Here is a 20077-nt window from a genome sequence, read left to right on the forward strand (position 1 = left end):
TTTTTTTTTTTTTTTTTTTTTGGGGACTACTAAGTTTTGCAAGCATCTCTTTAAAGAGCCCTCATTTCATTAGGGAGATGTGAGCAGCTCCCTTCCAGAAAGGGATAATGGGCTGACATGGCCAGACCAGAATGGAGGGCACAGAGAAAACGTTTCACAACAACCAACAAGGACCCATATTGCTATGGACACAGGTAACTTAGGGAGGATGCTATCCTAGCCACTCTCTCAGTGTAGTCCTGGAGCTCTCTATATAGGCTAGTCTGGCCTCCAACTCACAGAGATCCTCTTGCCTCTGCCTCCGGGGTGGTGGGTGGGATTAAAGGCATTTGCCACCATATCCAACAAAGCTCTCCTTGGAGAGAACAAGAAGCAGACAGTGAAGGCTCCTTGCCTTCTCCAGAGGATGTGGACAAAGGCAGGGCCCCACTCAGCATTGCTACCTGCACAGAGGAACACATGACTTCCAGAAGAAAGTTGTATGGTGGGTATTGCATTTAGGGGCCATACAACTGGTACCTACGTTGTCACCAATGACAGCTTCAATGGGAACACCATTAGCTTTTCATTCCTCGAGCATTAGGAATGTACTATGACTAAGGGAGAAACCTCCTGCAAGGTGTAAACTCTCTTCAGGGCCAAAACTGTCCCTACACTGCACTACTGATCCACGCTACCAGGGACAATTGAGCTAAGGAACCTGAAGTCCCCAGGAACTGAATTGAGACAGGAGGACTTAATAAGACTGGCTCTTAATACAGGAGGCATGTGTGGTCCCTTATCCTTGCTTTGCCATTTCATTTCCCTCCACTTCAGCTACTGTTGGCCAACTATGGCCTGAAAATACTAAAGGAAAATTCCAGAAATAAGCAGTTCATAGGTTCCAGGCTGTACACGGTTTGAGGATGAAATCTCACCCATCCCACCTAGGATTCGAACCTTCATCATCCCACAACTCCTTACCTAGAGAAGCTGTGGCACTTCCAACCACATACACAGACTTGGCATTCCATCTGCTTTTCAGAGACTTTTCCCAGTCTGCAAAATACGGAATTACGCGTGAGCTACACATACAAAGTGGCCATCTGGATATTGTTAAGGTGGCTTGCTTCTTCACTCTAAGGCCCCAGCCTTCACTTTAGTAGGAGACTGAGCACTTAGTCTCCAAAGCAAGCCAGCTACTTGTGCAAGGAGACAACAGTAACAGCACCACCAGCCCCATTCCCTCACTACACTCTGCCCCTGAAAACGTCCTGGATGCTTCTCTATGGGATCCAGACTATGCAGTGTTCATCAAAAACCTGCGGCTCAAGACACTGGCAGAGAGCAGACATATGACATGTTCCAGCTGGTGAGTAGAGTAACCCCATGATTTGGGTATTATGAAGCTTACTCCAAGGTCAGGTCACCAAGGGGAAGAGAGGTCAAGGAGCTCACAGCGCCAGGACGGCTGCATGACTACAGAATTCCAAAGCCCCGGCACTCACCATCTCCCAACTGCTTCCCCCACTGGAAGAACTCCCCATGCTTGTGTTTTGACAGTACGTGAAGTAGGTCACAGTACTGTGCATGCCTCCAGACTACATTTAGCACTCAGTCTGGAGCCTGGGCGTCAGGAGATGGGTTGGGTCACTATATACTGCTGTAATGGAGAACAAGGAACAGCCATGTTGAGAAGGTTGTAGCAGGGCCATGAAGCATTTCCCCACTTGAGTAAAGTATCACTTTACTCTTTCAGAGGCAGAAATTGGCACAACACACAAGTGAACATTTAAAAGGCAATTGAGGGGCTCATGAGATAGAGTTCAGCACGTAAAGACAATCGCCATCAAGCCTGAGGAGCTGAGTCGGATCCCTGGGACCCATGGGGTGGAAGGAGAGAAGCCGCTCCTGTGGACTGTCGTCTGGTCTCTACACACATATCCACAGCATGTACCCAGTAAAGCAGGAAGTTAATAATAGTAAAAGTGATAAAACAAAACAAATAAATAAAAGGCAAGTGAGAGGACCTCTCAGTCAGGTCTGTGTGGGGACTAGGGGCACCCGTAAGCCGGCATGCCCTGGCCTCGGTTCTGTTGGAATGCAGCTACCTCTGGACTGCAGCGTCTCAGAACAGCAACGAGAATAAGAGTCTGGTGGACTCCAGAGCGGACCCGCCCTCACCTTCAGTTTTATTGTCCTTCTCCAGACACAGCTTCACTGCTTCCACTGCCCTGGGACTGGTGAAAATGAGTCCTCCAAAGCCCTCAGGATGAGACAGCTGCACCAAGACCAAAGGATGCTGGCTTAGTCTCAGCCCCTTGAAGAACTATGAGCCCGAGTCCAAGTGCATACGCAAAGAAGTGGGCAACTATCTAATCCTATCTCGATACCCCTCCACCCACCTGACACTTGTCTAGTGCTGACTGTGGGCCTGGAGCCATTCTGGGCTTTGGGTAAACTGCTTCATTGTCACGGCGCTTCCCTTAAGCTCCTTCTTGGGCAGAGACACACAGCTGCAACCCAGGAGATGAGCAGAACAGAGCAGCAACCTGACCCAGCATGGGATGGTTAAGTGGAGGAAGATGCAGGCAGGATGGCAAACTTGATCTGGATCCATAACACAGCTAGACTACCAAGGAGGTAAAATCCAGCCGAAGCCTGGGCTTCAAACACAATACTTTGCCTAACACTTCTGAGCCAGGCACTGAGCTGCTGCGTACACCTGACTTCACTCAAGGTGTCTGCACCGCATCTTAGTTTTTTGCATTACTGGGTACTGAACATGCATTGCCCATACTCAGCACATCCTCAGGCACCATCAATCTAAAACATTTGGAGGCTTCACTGCCTGGCTCCTGCAGTATCTCTCAAGTACTGAGTACAACAAAGTGGTGGGCAGAAGCCTTGGGCTTGGATTTGGCCCTCCTTACTGGCTAGGTGCCTGGCTTAGTTGCTACACCAGAGCTCGCTCTGAAATTGGAAAGATCTACTGAGTCTTCTGTGTACAGGCCAGTGATGGACCAAAAGGGCCTTAACTCTGAAAGACATGCTGGTGGGGCTCTATCTCCAGGGCCCACAGCTTCCTGACAAAGCAGATAGAGGCGCAGGGGGAGAAGCTAATGGGGAGTCTCCAGCACTCAGGTGAGTGTGTCCTGCCCTTGCGCTCATGTCTAGTGGTAAAATGAGGCTAACACTCTTGTGGCTTGGGTTGACAAGGTTTCTACAGAGGGCAAGCCCTAGCATGGGGCTCTTACCTTTTCTGACAAACTGGGAAGAGACAAAAACTCAAATGACAGAACGGGAATTAGCGTAGCTTCCAGGCCATACAATCCCAATTCCTGCAAATGAAAGAATGTCATTTTTGGTTGGCCAGGGCTGTCTTGAAAATGAAGAAAGGTCATGAAATCACATTAAGTGTTATCTGAAAATAAGGGAACATGGCATCACGTTAGCTATGTATGCATCAAGCTTGCTGAGTTTTAGCATCCCAACCCCACCTCCATTAGCAAGGAAGTTCTAGTTTAGAGGCCAAGGAATAAGGCTCAGCCACTCACCTGGATATATGGATCCTGGCCACTCTCATCATCCTTGGCATCTTTCAATAAGAGAACTTTCATTGTCCTTGGCAGTCCTTATGAGAGACACGGGGACAGAGCAAGGAAACCGATCTTAGTTAGATCTCAAAGACTGATCCTAGGCAATGCGGGAAAGGGACAGAGGACAAGAATGAGGCAATCCTCAATCAGCCTGTGTATAGCTACCTGGGTGTGGTCTTTCACAAGCCCCCTGTTGCTGATAAGGCCACAGGAGAGCGTGTTAGCAGTTGATACTGCCTGGAAAGGCAAATGAGAGCCATTAGTGAAGTCAAGTGACAAGCAGACTGTGGCAGCCGATGGAGAAATGAGTGCCTTAATTTTGAGGAGGTAAATAAATAAGCAATTCTTTCCTTTTCAAAATAAATAAACTAATAAGTCCTTCAGTTATAGTGACTTTTCCACATCTCAAGACATATTTATTAAATATTACCAAGTTTCCCAAGGTAATCTATCAACCTGGAAACAATTTATCAACATGTACCATCTTACATAATTCATACCTTCTCTTCCTGTAATTTTACTTCTAGGAATAAATACACGAATCAAAACCATGCACGAAGATCAGCATAAACAATTTCACTCCAGGCGGGATGTAGTGGCACATACTCATTGATTAAGAGCACTGCCTCCAGCCGGGCGATGGTGGCGCACGCCTTTAACCCAGCACTCGGGAGGCAGAGGCAGGCGGATCTCTGTGAGTTCGAGACCAGCCTGGTCTACAGAGCTAGTTCCAGGACAGGCTCCAAAGCCGCAGAGAAACCCTGTCTCGAAAAACCAAAATAAATAAATAAATAAATAAATAAATAAATAAATAAATAAATAAAATAAAAAAGAGCACTGCCTCCTCTGCTAAAGATCCTCAGTTCAATTCACAGCAACCAGTTGGTGGCTCACAGTCATCTGTAATCAAATCTGGTGCCCTCTTCTGGCCTGCCGGCATACATGCAGACAGAACACTGTATACATAATAAATAAAACTAAAAAAAAAAAAAAAGGCAAAACAAGCCAGGATTGTTTCAAAAAGAAACCCTATCTCGAAAAACATAAACAAATAAATAATAAAGCCAAAACATGATGCTGTGGATAACAGGTAATCCTGTGGCCTTGCAGTGTTCTACAACCTGCTACGTCCCTGCCACGGTCCCATGGTCCCAGGTTCTAGCATACAGGTCCACAGTTATACAGAGAACATTTCAGTAATGCTTTAAAAAAACAAACAAACAAACAAACAAACAAACAAAAAAGTCAGCCTCTCACCTGTCTTTCTGGTTCACTGTTCAGCAGTGCAGCCTAATCCCCTGGGCCTGGAAGCCTCATAAGTCAGGTCTACAGGATCTACCTGAGGATGAGTGTATGATTCCAGGTACTAACACGTGCTATGGGGTGCTAAGGTAGTAACTAGGGTTCTGACAGTTGCAAGGGTTACCTTTCAGGGTACCAGAAGTCTGTTCTGGGGAGGTGACATCTGAACTGAAATCTGAATGACAACAGCAGAGGCTGGAGGAACAGTCAGCACTCTGCAGAGCCAGCACCTGGTCCTGGATGAGACCCCTGACTACCACCTGAATGACAGTAATAAGAAATGTCAGGTGTCCATGAAAGAACAGGTTTGGCTCAAGAATGAAGGTCAAGGAAAGCTTTGGATTCCTTGAAGCCAGTGAATGGCTTTATTCCTAGGAGTGAGTTTCCTATCTCTTTACTGAAATGCAGTCATTTCCCCAGTTCCAAAGATGCTGAGTAAATTTAAGGTGTTTTTCTACAGCGCGAACAAACAAGGCTAAGAAGGAAAACTTCAAAAAAGCCAGTGTCTGAAAGGCCACCAGCTCCAATTTACCCATAAAACTGTGGACTAGGGGCTGGAGAGATGGCTCATTGGTTAAGAGCACTGCCTGCTCTTCCAAAGGTCCAGAGTTCAATTCCCAGCAACCACATGGTGGCTCACAACCATCTGTAATGATGTATGGTGCCCTCTTCTGGCCTGTAGGCATACAAGCAGACAGAATACTGTACACATAATAAATAAATAAATAAATAAATAAATAAATAAATAAATAAATATTAAAAAAAAAAAACTTTGTGGACTAACCCCAGCCTGGACTCCAGAAGCGGCAAGCGCTTATTACAGACTGCCCTCCACGCACAAATGGTCCCGTGTCTGACTTCATTGTGCTATTCCTAATGCTCATTACCACTGCTAGTTCCATGTACACAATTTGCTTTTCTTTCTCACTTTTTCGTCATAAACGTGCTCTTGGCTGTCTTTTTTAATTAAATGCTGGTAATTACAAAATGCGTCCTAGGCCCTGGTCCTTTCTGGCTAGCGCACATATGGCTCAGCAAACCCTTTATCTCAGAGAATGCCTGTTCACAAAACTTGCTGAGCACTAGACACGCAGAAGAGCAGCTATTCGGGCATCTCACAGTCCAAACTGACAGATCAAATTGTCAGAGTGGACTAAGCATTTACAATCCTCACTGAAGCCTGCAAAGCAGCTATAATCCTCATTTTACAGGAAGGGAAACCATGGCTCTTAATCTGCCCAAGGTCAGCAGAATAAACGGTAGAGATAGAACCAGAAGCCAGATCTGAAGCCCAGGGCTCATCCACCTAACAAGCTACCAGCTGACCTTTAGGACAAATCCTGTGCTAAGGAGGAACGAGGGAGCCAACGTTGTCGTTGTCAGTGCGCAGGGAGGCCACCTAGCGACAGGTGCTACTCTAATGCATGTCCTGACCACAGGCTCCAGATTAGGGACTGATCGATCTGAGGGCACAAGGAGAGCCTTTCCCTTTTTCCACCTTGTGATGCAATCCAGGGGGCTGCAGAAAATGATACTGGGGAGCTGTTGTTTTGTTTGTTTTTTCTGCGTGTGCACGGGTACCTGCTGATGATGAGTGCTGTCTTCTATCACTCTTCTGCTCCGTAAGCTCATTTTTTGAGAGCAGGTCTCTCTCCAGCCAGAAGCTCACTGATTAGTTGGCCAGTGAGTCTTGGATCCACCTGTCTCCATCCTGCCCATCATCCCAGTACTGGGGTTACAGCTACAGTATGTGGGTGCTGGGAAATGCAGGCACATCAAGCATTTTACCCACTAGGTCATCTCACATCCTGAACCTGGGGAACTGTGGTGATGGCTGTGAAACAGTATGGATAAACTTAGGCCAACAACTATGTGCTTAAGTGTTCAATTTTGTTATGCATATTTTACCATAACAAAAAAAAACCCATTAAGACTTGGGAGAAATTGTTCTTGAGTTTCTATGCAATTCTATGGACATGCTTTAAATCCTTTTTTCTATTATTAGCTTGTGATAGGTACTCATTAAAGGAACATGCGTTTGGACAGTTACAAAACCCAAGGCAGTCATTTTAAATCACTCTATCAGAGATGGAGTCCGAGTGTCATTACTATCCACGATATAGCCCAGTAGACACAAAAGCCCGGGACACCTGAATCTCACATACTACCATCATGGGGACTCAGGGTTAATGGGGGCCTTGGTATCCTGATATCTCCTCCCGATGAAGGACCACTGGGGTTATTTAGAGTCCCTGAATTTCTCTGGCAAAGGCTTCCTTAGGGGCAGCTCACTCTGGTTTGGGAGTCTCATATGCTGCCGTTATTTTACAGAGGAAAGGAAGAACCACAGAGCTTCTTGCCAGGAAGCAAATGTTTTCCCTAGTTAGTGATCTTTCTCGATAACCTTTACAAGGAGCTGAAAATCGGTCGACTGTGTGATAACCCTGACCGAAGACCTGATTTATCTGATACAAGTTTTAACCGTCAGGATATTCCTTGCAAAAAATCTGGCTTCTGTTGAACTCTGAAACGTTGGACCAGTAATTCATTTAGCCACAAGCAGTGGCAGAGGAGGGGTACACTCGCTAACTTGCCGCAATCCCTTTCTTTCTGTTCTATTCTTACCAAACAAGTCTTTTAAAGACACCGTTGGCCCGTGGCAGCAAAAGACCTCTTGTCTTCTTAGGACTTTTTTATGGCGATGGCGCGGGATCGGCCCCTGACAGGATCAGCGGGCCTTATGGAGCGGACTCCACCGGTGCCGGTCAGCCCCTAGTTGGCAGCTGCACCGGGTCCCTGCCCCGCGGTGTCACGGATCTCTAGGGCCTGCGTGCACGTCCACGGGCCTGAGTCCTAGTCGGGTCCTGGGCCCGACACCCACCTCACGGGCTAAGAGGCAGGACCGAGCTGCACGCCGCGGGGCAAGAACCTCGCGGTCCCAGCCGAGGCAGCTAAGCACAGACAACCGGGAGCCGCCCCTCACCCCGCAGCCAGCTGTCCCCGCGCTCGTACCTCAGGCGCGTGGGGGCACCCGCCCACATCTGGCTGTGCACGCGCACCGGCCTCCAGGCGCCGGCGGAAGGGACGCAGAAGGATGGGCCAAACCACTGCGCACAAGGGGGAGATCCGGAGCGAATGAGGAGGGCGGGAGGATGGAGGGAAGAAGAGGAGTTCTGACCATGACCCCAGTGGGGAGGACAAACGAGCAGATTAGTCCTGTGGGACTTATCCGCGCCGCTCTCCATGTCGCACCGATTCCCCCGCGAACTTCTTGGTCCTGTCTACCTCTAGTCCGGAAGACAGAGTCCGGAAGGAAAGAGGCGGGACTTGCGCAGGCGCAGTGTGGCCGGCGTCATGGCTTCCCGAGCTAAGAAGCGAGCGGTGGGAAACGGGGTTCAGCAGCTGGGAGTGCAGGGTCACCAGGAGGAGGAAGAAGAGGATGAGGTGGAAGATGAGGAAGAAGACGATGACGACGATGAAGACAGTGAGGAAGAAGAGGATGAAGACGAGATCGTGGACGAGGTGAGGCACACGTGACCATGTTTTTGGTGTAGATTCATAGATCTGAGTGGGGGAAAAACATTCAGGCAACCGAAGCCGTGGGAAAGTGACAGTGGTTGTGGGGAGTTGTGATTTCCTGTCGCTGTGATTCAGGAGCTGAACCGGACGTGGCACGTTCTTACTTCAGGCTTTTCTACACATTATTCCCTGCAGTCCTTCCCGGCTGACTTATCCACCACCCGCCTTGAGCCTACACCCCCCCCTCCCCGTCTCTCTCCACACTTGTGCTTCTTTCATTAACATGGAAAATCTATAACATTGACGGCCAATGGCCAAAACCGTGTGTACTGTAATCATAAACTGTGGGAGAAGGGAACCTCAGATGAGGAATTGCCTCCACCACAGTGACCCATGTGCTTGTCTGTGGGTATTTGCTTAATTAATGATGGACGTGCCCACTGTGAGATGTCTTGGGTGGTATAAACAAGCCTGTGAACCGTGGTCTCTTCAGTTCGGGCCTTGAGCGCCTGTCCAAACTTCCCGCCATGAGGAACAATTACCTGGAAGTGTAAGATAAAAGAAACCCTTTCCTTCCCGGGTTGCTTTTGGTCGAGCTGTTTATCATAGACACAGAGAGAATGCCAACAGAAAGGATAATAGTGTATCAATATAAGCACTTGCACACCCTGTTGGTGGGAGTATAAATCTGCACGATCTCTTTGGCGGATAATCTGACAGGATTTATCAAAATTTAAAGTGCCTCTAACTCCTGGCTCAATAATTTACTCTCTAGAAATTGACAGTGATAATAACAACAGTATTAAACATACCCCCTTGAAGTTAGGCTCTATAGGACCTGAACTATGTGCGTTCCTTTATTCCTGATATACCAGGGTCTGCATTTTGTATTAACTCATTTAGTTCTCACTTCAGCACCATGAACTTAGGAATTATCACTGTTTTACAAGTGAGACTGCAGAGCAAGTTAAGGGGAAATGTGTATGTATAGTTATGTGGAGGAAAAAAGAAACAACGGGAGTGGGGGGGGCAGGGATCCATCAGCTTGTGTGTGTGCTTTGAGAACAGGTGTATGACGCTAAGGCTAGGAAAGGCTTTCTCACTTGGACCTTAGGGGTCCCCTCACATATGCCTTTAAATTCCTTTTGTGTGTGTGAGTGTGTGTTTTGCCTGCATATACATGTACCACATGTATGCTGTGCCCACAGAGGCCATACAAGGCATCGGATCCCTTGGGTTGGAGTTACAGATGTTTGTTGGTCTCCATGTAGATGCTGAGATTCGAACCTGGGTCCTCTGGAAGAGCAGCCAATTCTCTTAATTTCTGAGCCATCCCTCCAGCCCGACAGAAGTAGTTGTTGAGAGAGCTTTTAGGGCAGGTCTCCATTTTGAAATTCTTAGTGGGTTTTCTTTCTTTCTTCCTTCCTTCCTTTCTTTCTTTCTTTCTTTCTTTCTTTCTTTCTTTCTTTTCTTTCTTTCTTTCTTTGTTTTTCGAGACAAGGTTTCTCTGTAGAGCCTGTCCTGGAACTAGCTCTTATAGACCAGGCTGGTCTTGAACTCACAGAGATCCTCCCGAGTGCTGGGATTAAAGGCATACACCACCACCGCCCTGCTGGATTTTCTTTATTTAATTGAAGAAGGTTTTCATTTTCTGATACATTTATTAACCCACAATTTATTTCTCTGATGTAAAAGACCATGAAAATTATCTTGGAAGATCAGAATCAATTTCAAATCTTTTTGTTGTTGTTTTTGTTTTTTGAGACAGGGTTTCTCTGTGTAGCTTTTTGGAGCCCGTCCTGGCACTTGCTCTGTATACCAGGCTGGCCTTGAACAGAGATTCACCTACTTCTGCCTCCCAAGTGCTGGGATTAAAAGCATGCACCACCTAGCTCAAATCTTTTTTTTTTTTTTTAAACAGTGGTATATCAGGAATAAAGGAACGCACATAGTTCAGGTCCTATAGAGGTAGCTGGCTTTTTCTCTTGAATTCTGTTGCTAGCTGCTTACTAAAGAAGTTAGGCGGCTGGGGACATGTGCCTTTTTCTAGCCTCTTCAATTCACCATAATTTCTCCTGCCTTAGGGGCTTGTATTGCTCTTCCCCATACCAGGAAACCTCCTCCCCTATTCTTAGTTCATGCCACCTTTTTAAAGCAAGCTTTTCTCGACTTTCTGATTTCCTGGTTTTAAGCTATAACAGCACAGTGTATCTTTTAAAAAAAATATATACATGTCTATATACATATATATTCAGTTACATTTATTTGTATGTGTATGTGCCATAGCCTTGTGTGTAAATGTCAGGGGGTGCTGTAGGAGTTGGTTGTCTCATTCTACCACGTGGGTCACGAGGAAGAAACTCTGGTCGTCAGGCTCGGTGGCAGTGCCTTTACCCCTGAGCTGTCTTACCATCATCCCTATCTTCTTTTACAAATTCATTTATGACCCCCCTCCCGTGTTTGTGCGTGCATACACACACTCATATGCCACAGTGCAGGTGTGGAAGTCAGAAGGCAATTTGCAGCGCGCAGTTCTGTCTTCCCACCATCACCATCTTAGTCCAGGGACTCACGTAGTCAGGCTTGGCAGTAACTGCCTTTACCTGCTTGCTGCACTCTCTCCAGCCTGCTCCCGCCTTTTGAATGGCACATACAGTTCTTGAGACTCGTTTTCTGTCTCCTGTGTCTGCTCCAGAGCAGCAGCCATCGCATCTGCCTTGCTCACCAGTTCATCTCCTGAGCATTTATTTACTTAGAGGCACAGTCTTGCTACTCACTTGTTTGGCCTTGAACTCACATTGTAACCCAACTTTACCTTGAACTCCCCATCTCCCTGCTTCACCCTCCTTGACTTTCTGATTTCCTAGTTTTAAGCTATAACAGCACAGTGTATCTTTTTAAAAATATATATACATGTCTATGTACATATATATTCAATTACATTTATGTGTATGTGCCATGGCCTCATGTGTAAATGTCAAGTGCTGAGATCACAGGCCTGTGCCACAAGGCGTGGCTTCCCCATTTCTTCTCAAGTGCTTGGTACCTGCTGTTACTTGGTAAATGTTTGCTAAGTGAACAAAGTACAGCTTCACATCTATGGGCAAATTAAACTTCGGTCATTCTGTACACTTGAAGTGAGCTTGTATTACAGGTGCTTTTTGAAGCCAGGTGAAGAATCATTTGATTCCCTCTTTGTGGCTGCCTGAGAGGACACATTTATCACCGTGTTTTGTTCCCTCAGGCTTTGCATCACATGAGGAAATGGTGTGAATGGCCTTTGTAATCTGTACAGGTGGCAAGCCTGGAAGTATTTACCTTTTTTTTTTTTTTTAACTTTTCTTTTTTCTTTGAGAGTCTCCCTGTGAAAACCAGGACAACCTCTAAATTGAGATGTTCTTCCGTCCCTCCCCGAACCTGCTGGTTGGCATTGCAGACCTGTAGCACCCTCCTGGTTTCAGGTTTGCTTGTGTCGAAGCCTGACATTGATAGTTATTTAGGTAACCTTCCCTCCTCCCTTCCCTGGTTTGAAACAACGTCTTGCTATGTAGCCTGGGCTGGTCTCAGAGTATTGATCATCCTTCCTCTATCTCCCAAGTTGCTGGTTTGCACCGCCACATTAGACTAACGTGTCATGTTTTCTCCACCCCACCTCTCTGAGGCATTTTCTGTAGGTGGAGAAGAGCTCTAAAAGAATGGAAACTGAGGGAAAAGAAAAATTTGCAAAATGGAAATGCTGCCTGCATCATTTCTGAATCTGTGATGATCTCTTTACAGGAAGTGAATATTGAATTTGAAGCTTACTCCATCTCAGATAACGATTATGGCGGAATTAAGAAATTACTGCAACAGGTACGGCCTTTCCAGAACCCCACACCTGTCTTCTGCTCTTTGCCAAAGGAATCTCCCCTTTTCTAGGGTGAATGATTCTGTGCCCCTTCGCTCTGCCCCGCCCCGGTTACTGTGTTCAAGTTTGCCATGTCCTGGAATGCTTTCCTTTTCACGTGCTTACTGCCTGAGACACCGCTAGTCTCTCTCCTGTAGCTCACATCCAAACTAGGGAGGAAGCGTTCGGTTTACAGTTCAGAGGGGATGCTGTCCACCATTGCCGAGAAAGAGGGTAATATAAGGGCCCAAGGCCAGCCTCACATAGCATCAGCAGCTCAGAAGCAGGGCATCGGTCCTTATATGATAGCCACATAACTGCACCTGCTGGTGCTGCAGAATCCACATTGCTCCCTGTACTCTGCCTTTACCTCCGATAAAATGGCCCGTGTTTATCTTCCCTCCATGCCTGTTTTCTGACCACTGTTGGCTGTGTCTTTTCTGAAATTTCTTCCACTCTGGGTTTTTGTTTTCTTCCTGGGGTTACTTTTCTCAGCCATCTCGATCAGGTTATTACATCTTATTGCTTTTGTTTAGATAACAGAATCAATGTGTTACTAGACATTGTGCTTTGATTTTAATTTGAAATATTTTTTTCTCCTTTAAGCTTTTCCTAAAAGCTCCCGTGAACACTGCAGAGCTAACGGATCTGTTGATTCAACAGAACCACATCGGGAGCGTGATTAAGGTAATTGGGGTGATTGATACTACAGGGACGTCGTCCTCTTTAGCTCCAACTGAAAAGTACTAGCGAGGACTGCCCAGAGGCCACTGCAGTGGTCCAGGGATGTTACGTGCAGGACTCCAGGCATCAGCGATGGGGAGGGGAGAAGAGGGCTGACTTAGATGATACCTGGGAGGTGAAATATGATATGGTTTAGTGTACTCGGTTCTGAGCGACAGAGACAATAGTCAAGGATGATGCACAAGTTCCTGCTAGAGCAATGAGGTTAGCAAACGTAGAAGGTTGAGGGGATGTGTAGCGAGCTGCATGGAATCACACTTGATGGAGATGTTTAATCAACTCCTATGGCTAAAGTCTGACTTATGCCTGATCACGCAATGATCATCAGCTGCTTGCATATGCGTGGGCCTATGGGCAGTGCCCACCTGGCAATCTGGGATTGGCAGCCCATGCCTACTTAAGGGCTGGGAGAGGTTTGCCCAGGAAGAGAGGTGAGAGGGAGAGAGAGAAGGAGAAGGATTACTGTGAATAAAGTCCTGAATAAAACCGCTGCAAGAAGAGCTCCGGGTGTTGCGTTTTCCTTGCTGGTGAAGGGTGGACGCGACAGGGATGACCGCGTCATGGGGTTTGTACACTTTGAGTTTGGGGTGCCTGGGTGTGTATGTGAGATCCTGAGCAGCAGCAGCTAGAGCCTTGAGTTTTCAGCAGATGTCAGCCATTGAAATCAGATGCGATTGGGATTGCCAAGGGAAGGCAGAGGACAGGCGCCTGGTAATGCCAGCTGTGCTCGACTCAGCAAAATAAGTGACAGAAACATTAGAGAACTGTTAGGATGGCTGCCGCGGGAAGGGGAAAGCAGCGCATGATTTCATAGAAGCGAGGAGGAGTGTTTAAGAAAGGAATTGTCTAGTAGAGAGATAGAGCACCAGAAAATGAGGTGCCAGTCCAGCATGGACTTGACTCTGCCCCGTCAGCCGGAGTCCTTCTGGTTTCCTGTTGCTGTGTTACAGTAACTCCCCCACAGCTCAGAATTGCAGCAGACATCTGTTTGGCCTGTTGGACCTGCCGTTTGGACAGAAGTCAGATTCATCTCAGTTCCTTCCTGCTTTGTGTTGAGTGTGCGGAGGAGGCTCTGGAGTAGGGCATTATTGCATGGGTCCTGGCACAGTTGCTGGGGGCCACTGAAGTACAGGAAAATTGTCCGATAGAGAACCTGGCGGACTAGGACTGGCGCATGAATGACCATCTCGTTTGCCATTTGTGTCATCTAGTTTTGTTGAACATGAGACATCTTGCCAGCTGGGCAGTGGTGGCACACCCCTTTAATCCCAGCACTTAGGAGGCAGAGGCAGGCAGATCTCTGTGAGTTCAAGGCCAGCCTGGTCTACAGAGTGAGTTTTAGGGCAGCTAGGGTTAATAGAGAAACCTTGCCTTGAAGAAACAAACCAAAAAAAAGAAAAGAAACCACAAAGAATCTTTTGTTTAAAAAAAAAATGCAGAACAGGATGAGGTCACCTAGAATGGAAAGGAAGAGCAGATCGGGCTGGAGGTGAGGTGGTGTGACCGCCACCACACAGCATGGGCTGGAGGCGAGGTGGTGTGACCGCCACCACACAGCATTCAGGACGCGGTGCTTTGGGAGCTGACAGCAGGAAAAACAAGCTTTGGTTTTTAAAAATGAAAAATTAGTGTTACACTTCTTCCCACTCAAATAATGTAAAATTCAAGTACTCTTTCCTTCTGAAACAGCAAACGGATGTTTCAGAAGACAGCGGTGATGAAGTGGATGAAGATGAGATCTTCGGCTTCATAAGCCTTTTAAATTTAACCGAAAGAAAGGTCAGTTTTGCTGGGTGGCACTTGAAGTCTTGAATCTCTGGTCAAAATGGAGTCTTCTGTGGCAGAATATGCTATCAGGGTATGTGCTCTTGCTCTGTCCCTCTTTCAGTGTGGCATTGTTTTGTGTGGAGTCATTTGTCCTCAGCTTACAGCTGATTACTCCTGCTGGCAGTCATCAAGCGTCCCAGTCCCTGGTGTGGAGATGCTGGTGCTGACAGGGATCTGTTGGCAGGGTCTCTGCCGCTGCTCTCTTTGCTCCTAGTGTAGTGGATACAGAGACTTTGGTCAGCAGCTTCCAGAGTTGCGCGTGGGCCCTTGACATGCGCTTGTGTTCATCATCTCTCTCGATTGACTCAACAACGAATTCTAGTAAAAACCATGCCAGCTGTTTATTCTCCGGATAAGGTGCAGCCCACAGTTGGCCTGTTTTCAAAGGAACTTTCCAGTTAATTTCCAACTGTTTGTGAGATGGCGTAGGACTGCTATTCCAGTGTGTTAATTACAAGCATGATCTGCCAGCAGTCATGGGACGGTAATTAGGTGTAGTTACTTTTGGGGAGTTCTCCAGCAGTCAATACTGAAGAAACACCGGCGTCTAAAGGCAGTGGGAGGAAACCCTCTACGTGTGAGGTAAAAGTCAAAGCCTTCTCTTTACTTTCTAGGGCACGCAGTGTGCGGAACAAATTAAAGAGCTGGTTCTGAGCTTCTGTGAGAAGAACTGTGAGAAGAGCATGGTTGAACAGCTGGACCAGCTGTTGAACGACACCAGCAAGCCTGTGGGCTTTCTGCTCAGTGAAAGATTCATTAACGTCCCTCCTCAGATTGCGCTGCCGATGCACCAGCAGCTCCAGTAAGAGACTCTGGGCAGTGCTGCGGTCAGTTTTCACCCCCCTATGTGCAGCAGGTGTAGGTTGGCACACAGTCGAGCCTGGGTTGTGAGGCGCCGAGAGAGGGGAGTGGAATAGTGTGCGAGGGCACCCATTTCTGGCATCCAGCCTCTCCAACAGTTTTAATGACTGATGACAGTAATTTTAATATTTTCAAATATTCACATGGTAGAAAAGTTGATGAAGACCTTTTACATTTGACTGACAGTTTCTACTTTGATAGACTGATTTGACAAAACATTGAACAAATACTAACAAAACCAGAGTCCAATTCCTAACTTCCATTTTGACTAGTGAAACCACAATCTTAAGGAATAGTCTACTTCTTGCTCTTCTGTTGTTTTAATGCAGGAGTTTCAACTTGAGAACATTTAAACAACATTTAGACAATTAAGTGAACTAAGGATTGTACCACCCACAGGGTTAAAATGTAGACAGAGTCTCCTAGCCCAGGGATGGTCTCCCACATCGCATTTTCTCCTTTTGTCCAGATGCCCCAGTTCTTCCCTCAGCCCCCTAAGCTGCAGCTTGGACTGCTCCTGTGCCCTAAATGCTTTTTCTGTATCTTTGGTTTCTGTAAGCGACTTGAGGCTCCTGCTTACCTGGTCTCACAGGCTTGATCTGCTTTCTGCTCACTGTGTTGGAGCTGAAGTGGATTGTTCTGGATTTATTAGTTTTGCTTAAAGGTGGCCAGTCAATCTTGGAAGGAAAGAAACTCTCATTGCCATTTTACATATTATCCTAGAATTTAGCTCTCTGTATCTGCAGCTTCTGCAGTGTGTTGAAGCCAGTCCTAGACTCGTGATGGAGCCCGTGTAGCCACGTGCACAGTGCCATCCGCTGTACCTGTGTGCAGTTAAATACTGATTTTTTAAAGAATGGAGATTATTTTTTTTAAATATTTATTTTATTTATTATGTATACAATATTCTGTCTGTGTGTATGCCTGCAGGCCGGAAGAGGGCACCAGACCTCTTTACAGATGGTTGTGAGCCACCATGTGGTTGCCGGGAATTGAACTCAGGACCTTTGGAAGAGCAGGCAATGCTCTTAACCACTGAGCCATCTCTCCAGCCCAATGGAGATTATTTTTAAATTTGCACAAAACAGTGATTTGAGGGACTCTGTGAGATCGTGAGTTAGTGGATATGTGTCTTTCTGAACTCATATTCTTCACTGTTTACTGCAAAAATCAGTGTTAGCACTTTTTTTTTTTTAAGATTTATTTATTTATTATGTATACAACATTCTGTCTCGATGTATGCCGGCATGCCAGAGAAGGACGCCAGATGTCAGTACAGATGGTTGTGAGCCACCATGTAGTTACTGGGAATTGAACTCAGGACCTCTGGAAGAGCAGCCAGTGCTCTTAACCTGAGCCATCTCTTCAGCGCATGTTAGCACATTCTTAAGACTAGCCAATAGCATAAGTGAAAATGTCCAGCCCATGCTCAGCAGAGTCCAGAGAAGGTGCTGTCTTGGTTTCCTTTAGGCTCTAGACAGAGTTAACCCAGCAGTAACCAATGTGTGTATGGATATCTCGTAGGAAAGAATTAGCAGACGCGCAAAGAACCAATAAGCCATGCGGGAAGTGCTACTTCTATCTGCTGATTAGTAAGACATTTGTGGAAGCAAAAAAATCCGGTTCCAAAAAGAAGCAGGATGGTCTTCAGCAGGAAGCCTTGATGTTCGCAAATGCAGAGGAAGAGTTTTTCTATGAGGTAAGAATGGCCTGCTTCATTTATGTTAGCTATCAGTAGAATTTTCCTGAAAATAAGACTTATCCATAAGATTTATGCCAAAGTCCTTCCACCCCACTTTTCTCTATGGCTAACCCACTGTCTGGTACATCTTGCACACACAAAAGCCTCCCATTATAGTGTGTGTAGGTGGTGGGGGTGGGTGGTTACTGACTGGGACCAGTTAGGCACTTAGAGCATGTTCAGTGTGATGTTCAAGCTACATGGGCATGTTTCAGTTCCAAGTTACTCATTTGTAGATGTGGATGGGTGAAGGTGATCACGGCTGTTCTATGCCCTTAGATCTGGATAGCATCCCACTGGGAATCTCTAGCATTTTCTATATTGGTGGCTCATACCTTGGTGGGCAACCAAATCCCAGACGTATTCCTATATTCTTTCTTACACAGCCCTCTTCAGAAATCTTGAAATTTAATCTCTTAGGGGTACTTCCACTTCACTGAGGTAGGGTCTCATTGCAGCTGCTGTGCAGACAGGCCTTTGCCTCCCAGGGATTTTGGGGTTACAGACATACCTCTGCATCCAGTTGTGCAGGTGGGTTCCAGGGATCAGACTTGTAAAGCTAAAATACTCTTTGAGCTCTCCCCACTGACGGAAGCAGTAGAAATTCGGCTCTGCCTTTGTTTTACAAGAAGTAAATGGCCAAAATGGGCTAGGGAGAGTCATTCGTCGTGTGAGGACCTGGGTTAGAATCCCTAATACCCACGTGAAAATACAGGACATGCACAGAGACGGGAGAATGCTGAGCGCTTACTGGTCAGCTTCCTGCTCAGGGGTGCGCTGTCTCAAGGCAGTAGGGTCGATTGATGAGGACACCTGATGTCGTTTGGCCTTTACTCACACACAATTCCACATGCTTACATGCATGTACCACATACAGGAGAAAAACAAGAGTTCTGTGTGGGATTTCAACGTGGTCTGGCTATGCAAACACCATGCTGACACGGTGTCCCCAAGCTCAGGAAGCTGCCAGGCATATGAAGGTCAACATTTGAGGACCGTTCTCAATTTCACTTACCTGTCATGATATTAACACTCAAGTGGTCAAGAAATGTGACTCTGAAATTAGAAACAGTGTCACCTCTCTCACTGGCTGACTTGGAAATGGCATACCTTAATCCATGGGCTCCTGTGAGTTGAAATTTGTTTGGCCTCCCCAAAGTGTCCATTTGAACCTATTTTATTCAGAACTACTTCCTTCCTGTTTCTCTTTTTTTGTTTGTTTGTTTGAGACAGAGTTTTTCTGTGTAGGTTTTGAGCCTGTCGTGGAACTCACTGCTTACACCAGGCTGGCCTTGAATTCAACAACTCAAGGGAGATCCACCTGCCCCTGCCTCCTGAATGCTGGGATTAAAGGCTCACACCACCACCGCCCAGCTCCACTGTTTTTCTTATAGCACATATACCAGACAGAATTCTTTATTTTGGGTTAAATGAGCTCTGCCTTTTGAGTTGTCTACATTTTCCTCGTCTCCTCTTTTGCTGCAGGAAGCGATCCTGAAGTTCAGCTACTCGGTGCAGGGGGAGAGCGACACTTGTCTGGGAGGCAGATGGTCCTTTGATGATGTGCCGATGAAGCCCTTGCGGACTGTGATGGTGATCCCAGATGACAAGATGAGTGAGATCATGGAAAAGCTGAAAGACCATCTATCTGTCTAGTCCATTTCCCCCGGACAGTGAAGGACTTGTTTATGTATAATTACCAAGAAACCATTGGGGAGATACTGAAAAACTCATTATTTTATTCAGTCAAGTCCTCTACAAAAAGGCTTCTGTTCCATGTGTCTGTGACACATTTACATTTTAATTTTTTTTTTTAAGGTCTGGTCAAATTATGAATGATTGGTTAAAAACTTCCAATAAGAAAAAGATGGAATAGTAATTTTAAGAACTTAATAAAAACTATTTTTTTATTTTAAAATCATTTGAAGTACTGTCCAGGACTGTCCTGGCTCCAGCAGCCCACTGCCAGCCTCCCCTTGGTGTCCTTATTGCACTCTGTCTGGGAGAGGTCACTGGATTGAGCATCTCTGCTCCGCAGCATCGGGGCACTTGTCACACCCGTCCTGGTCCTTTTTCACAGCTGTGGTGGGTAGGTGGCTTGAGGCTTGCTGCAGGATGTCCTTGCTTTCACTAGGAGGCAGGTTGCTGAAATAGTACTGTGGGACCAGCTGCATAAACCTGTTCATTCAAACAAACAGTGATGAGAGCTGGGGGCTGGCAGGCAGATGTCAGGAGTGTGTGAGTCTGCCCCAGCCCCAGAGAATACATGGCCCTGGTATTTCATCTGAAGGTCTGGTACCCTGTTCTGCCTCTGTATGTAATATGCACTCTGTTTTCGTGCCGGCAGTCTCGCTGCACTTCTGAGTGTTCCTTCTCTAGTGCGGGGCCATTATCATGCATGGGATCAGAGCATATGATTGGAAAGAGCTTTGAGGCACCAGGGAGAGCGTCTTTGTTTCTTAACCTCATAGTTCTACGAATCCACCTCTGTAAGTAAGCTGTGACCTTGAACATTACGAGGTGCCTCTAAGTATGGAGTCATCTCTGAGACTGTTCTCAGTGTTTCTCCACTTACCAGTTATACAGAGATCTGTATAGCATATAGAGGCCTTCCTCTTG

The 20077-nt window shown here is 46.6% G+C and overlaps 3 protein-coding genes across 10 annotated transcripts in view; 1 reads left to right on the forward strand and 2 right to left on the reverse strand.

The window, feature by feature from the left end:
- Window positions 1–8136, reverse strand: part of Uros (uroporphyrinogen III synthase) — a 19576-nt gene extending 11440 nt beyond the window's left edge. For 2 of the 7 annotated variants that reach the window (XM_050136770.1, XM_050136777.1), the window contains exons 1-6: window positions 7506–8061; window positions 3744–3815; window positions 3537–3613; window positions 3237–3320; window positions 2164–2260; window positions 964–1038 (exon numbers count right to left, since the gene is read on the reverse strand). In XM_050136770.1, the coding sequence (XP_049992727.1) occupies window positions 964–1038; window positions 2164–2260; window positions 3237–3320; window positions 3537–3599 (319 nt within the window). In that variant the 5' untranslated portion in view covers window positions 3600–3613; window positions 3744–3815; window positions 7506–8061. Of the gene's footprint in view, window positions 1–963; window positions 1039–2163; window positions 2261–3236; window positions 3404–3536; window positions 3614–3743; window positions 3816–4835; window positions 4918–6461; window positions 6684–7505 lie in introns of those variants that run through there. The other 5 variants (XM_050136771.1, XM_050136773.1, XM_050136776.1 and 2 more) reach the window with 5 other exon arrangements.
- Window positions 8137–8197: 61 nt separating this feature from the next.
- Bccip (BRCA2 and CDKN1A interacting protein) lies at window positions 8198–19208 on the forward strand. The gene is made up of 7 exons (XM_050136769.1): window positions 8198–8402; window positions 12177–12251; window positions 12892–12972; window positions 14719–14808; window positions 15471–15658; window positions 17242–17416; window positions 18944–19208. The coding sequence occupies exons 1-7, from the start codon at window positions 8235–8237 to the stop codon at window positions 19112–19114; spliced, it is 948 nt and encodes a 315-aa protein (XP_049992726.1). The 5' UTR covers window positions 8198–8234; the 3' UTR covers window positions 19115–19208.
- The window catches only part of Dhx32 (DEAH-box helicase 32 (putative)), a 59107-nt gene continuing 58207 nt past the window's right edge, over window positions 19178–20077 (reverse strand). For both annotated transcript variants that reach the window (XM_050136766.1, XM_050136764.1), the window contains exon 12: window positions 19178–19636. In XM_050136766.1, coding sequence (XP_049992723.1) covers window positions 19468–19636 — 169 coding nt within the window. In that variant the 3' untranslated portion in view covers window positions 19178–19467. The remainder of the gene's footprint in view (window positions 19637–20077) is intronic.

This window comes from Alexandromys fortis, unplaced genomic scaffold (genome assembly GCF_014885135.2).
Source record: "Alexandromys fortis isolate MF-2015 unplaced genomic scaffold, M_Fortis_MF-2015_v1.1 scaffold_3, whole genome shotgun sequence".
In the NCBI taxonomy this organism is placed as follows: Eukaryota; Metazoa; Chordata; class Mammalia; order Rodentia; family Cricetidae; genus Alexandromys; species Alexandromys fortis.

Excerpts from the sequence above, each read along its gene's own strand:
- Bccip (XM_050136769.1), top strand. The coding sequence starts at position 8,235 with ATGGCTTCCCGAGCTAAGAAGCGAGCGGTGGGAAACGGGGTTCAGCAG. Across the intron at positions 12,973-14,718 it reads ACATCGGGAGCGTGATTAAG|CAAACGGATGTTTCAGAAGA; the intron begins GTAATTGGGGTG and ends CTTCTGAAACAG. Across the intron at positions 15,659-17,241 it reads CCGATGCACCAGCAGCTCCA|GAAAGAATTAGCAGACGCGC; the intron begins GTAAGAGACTCT and ends GATATCTCGTAG.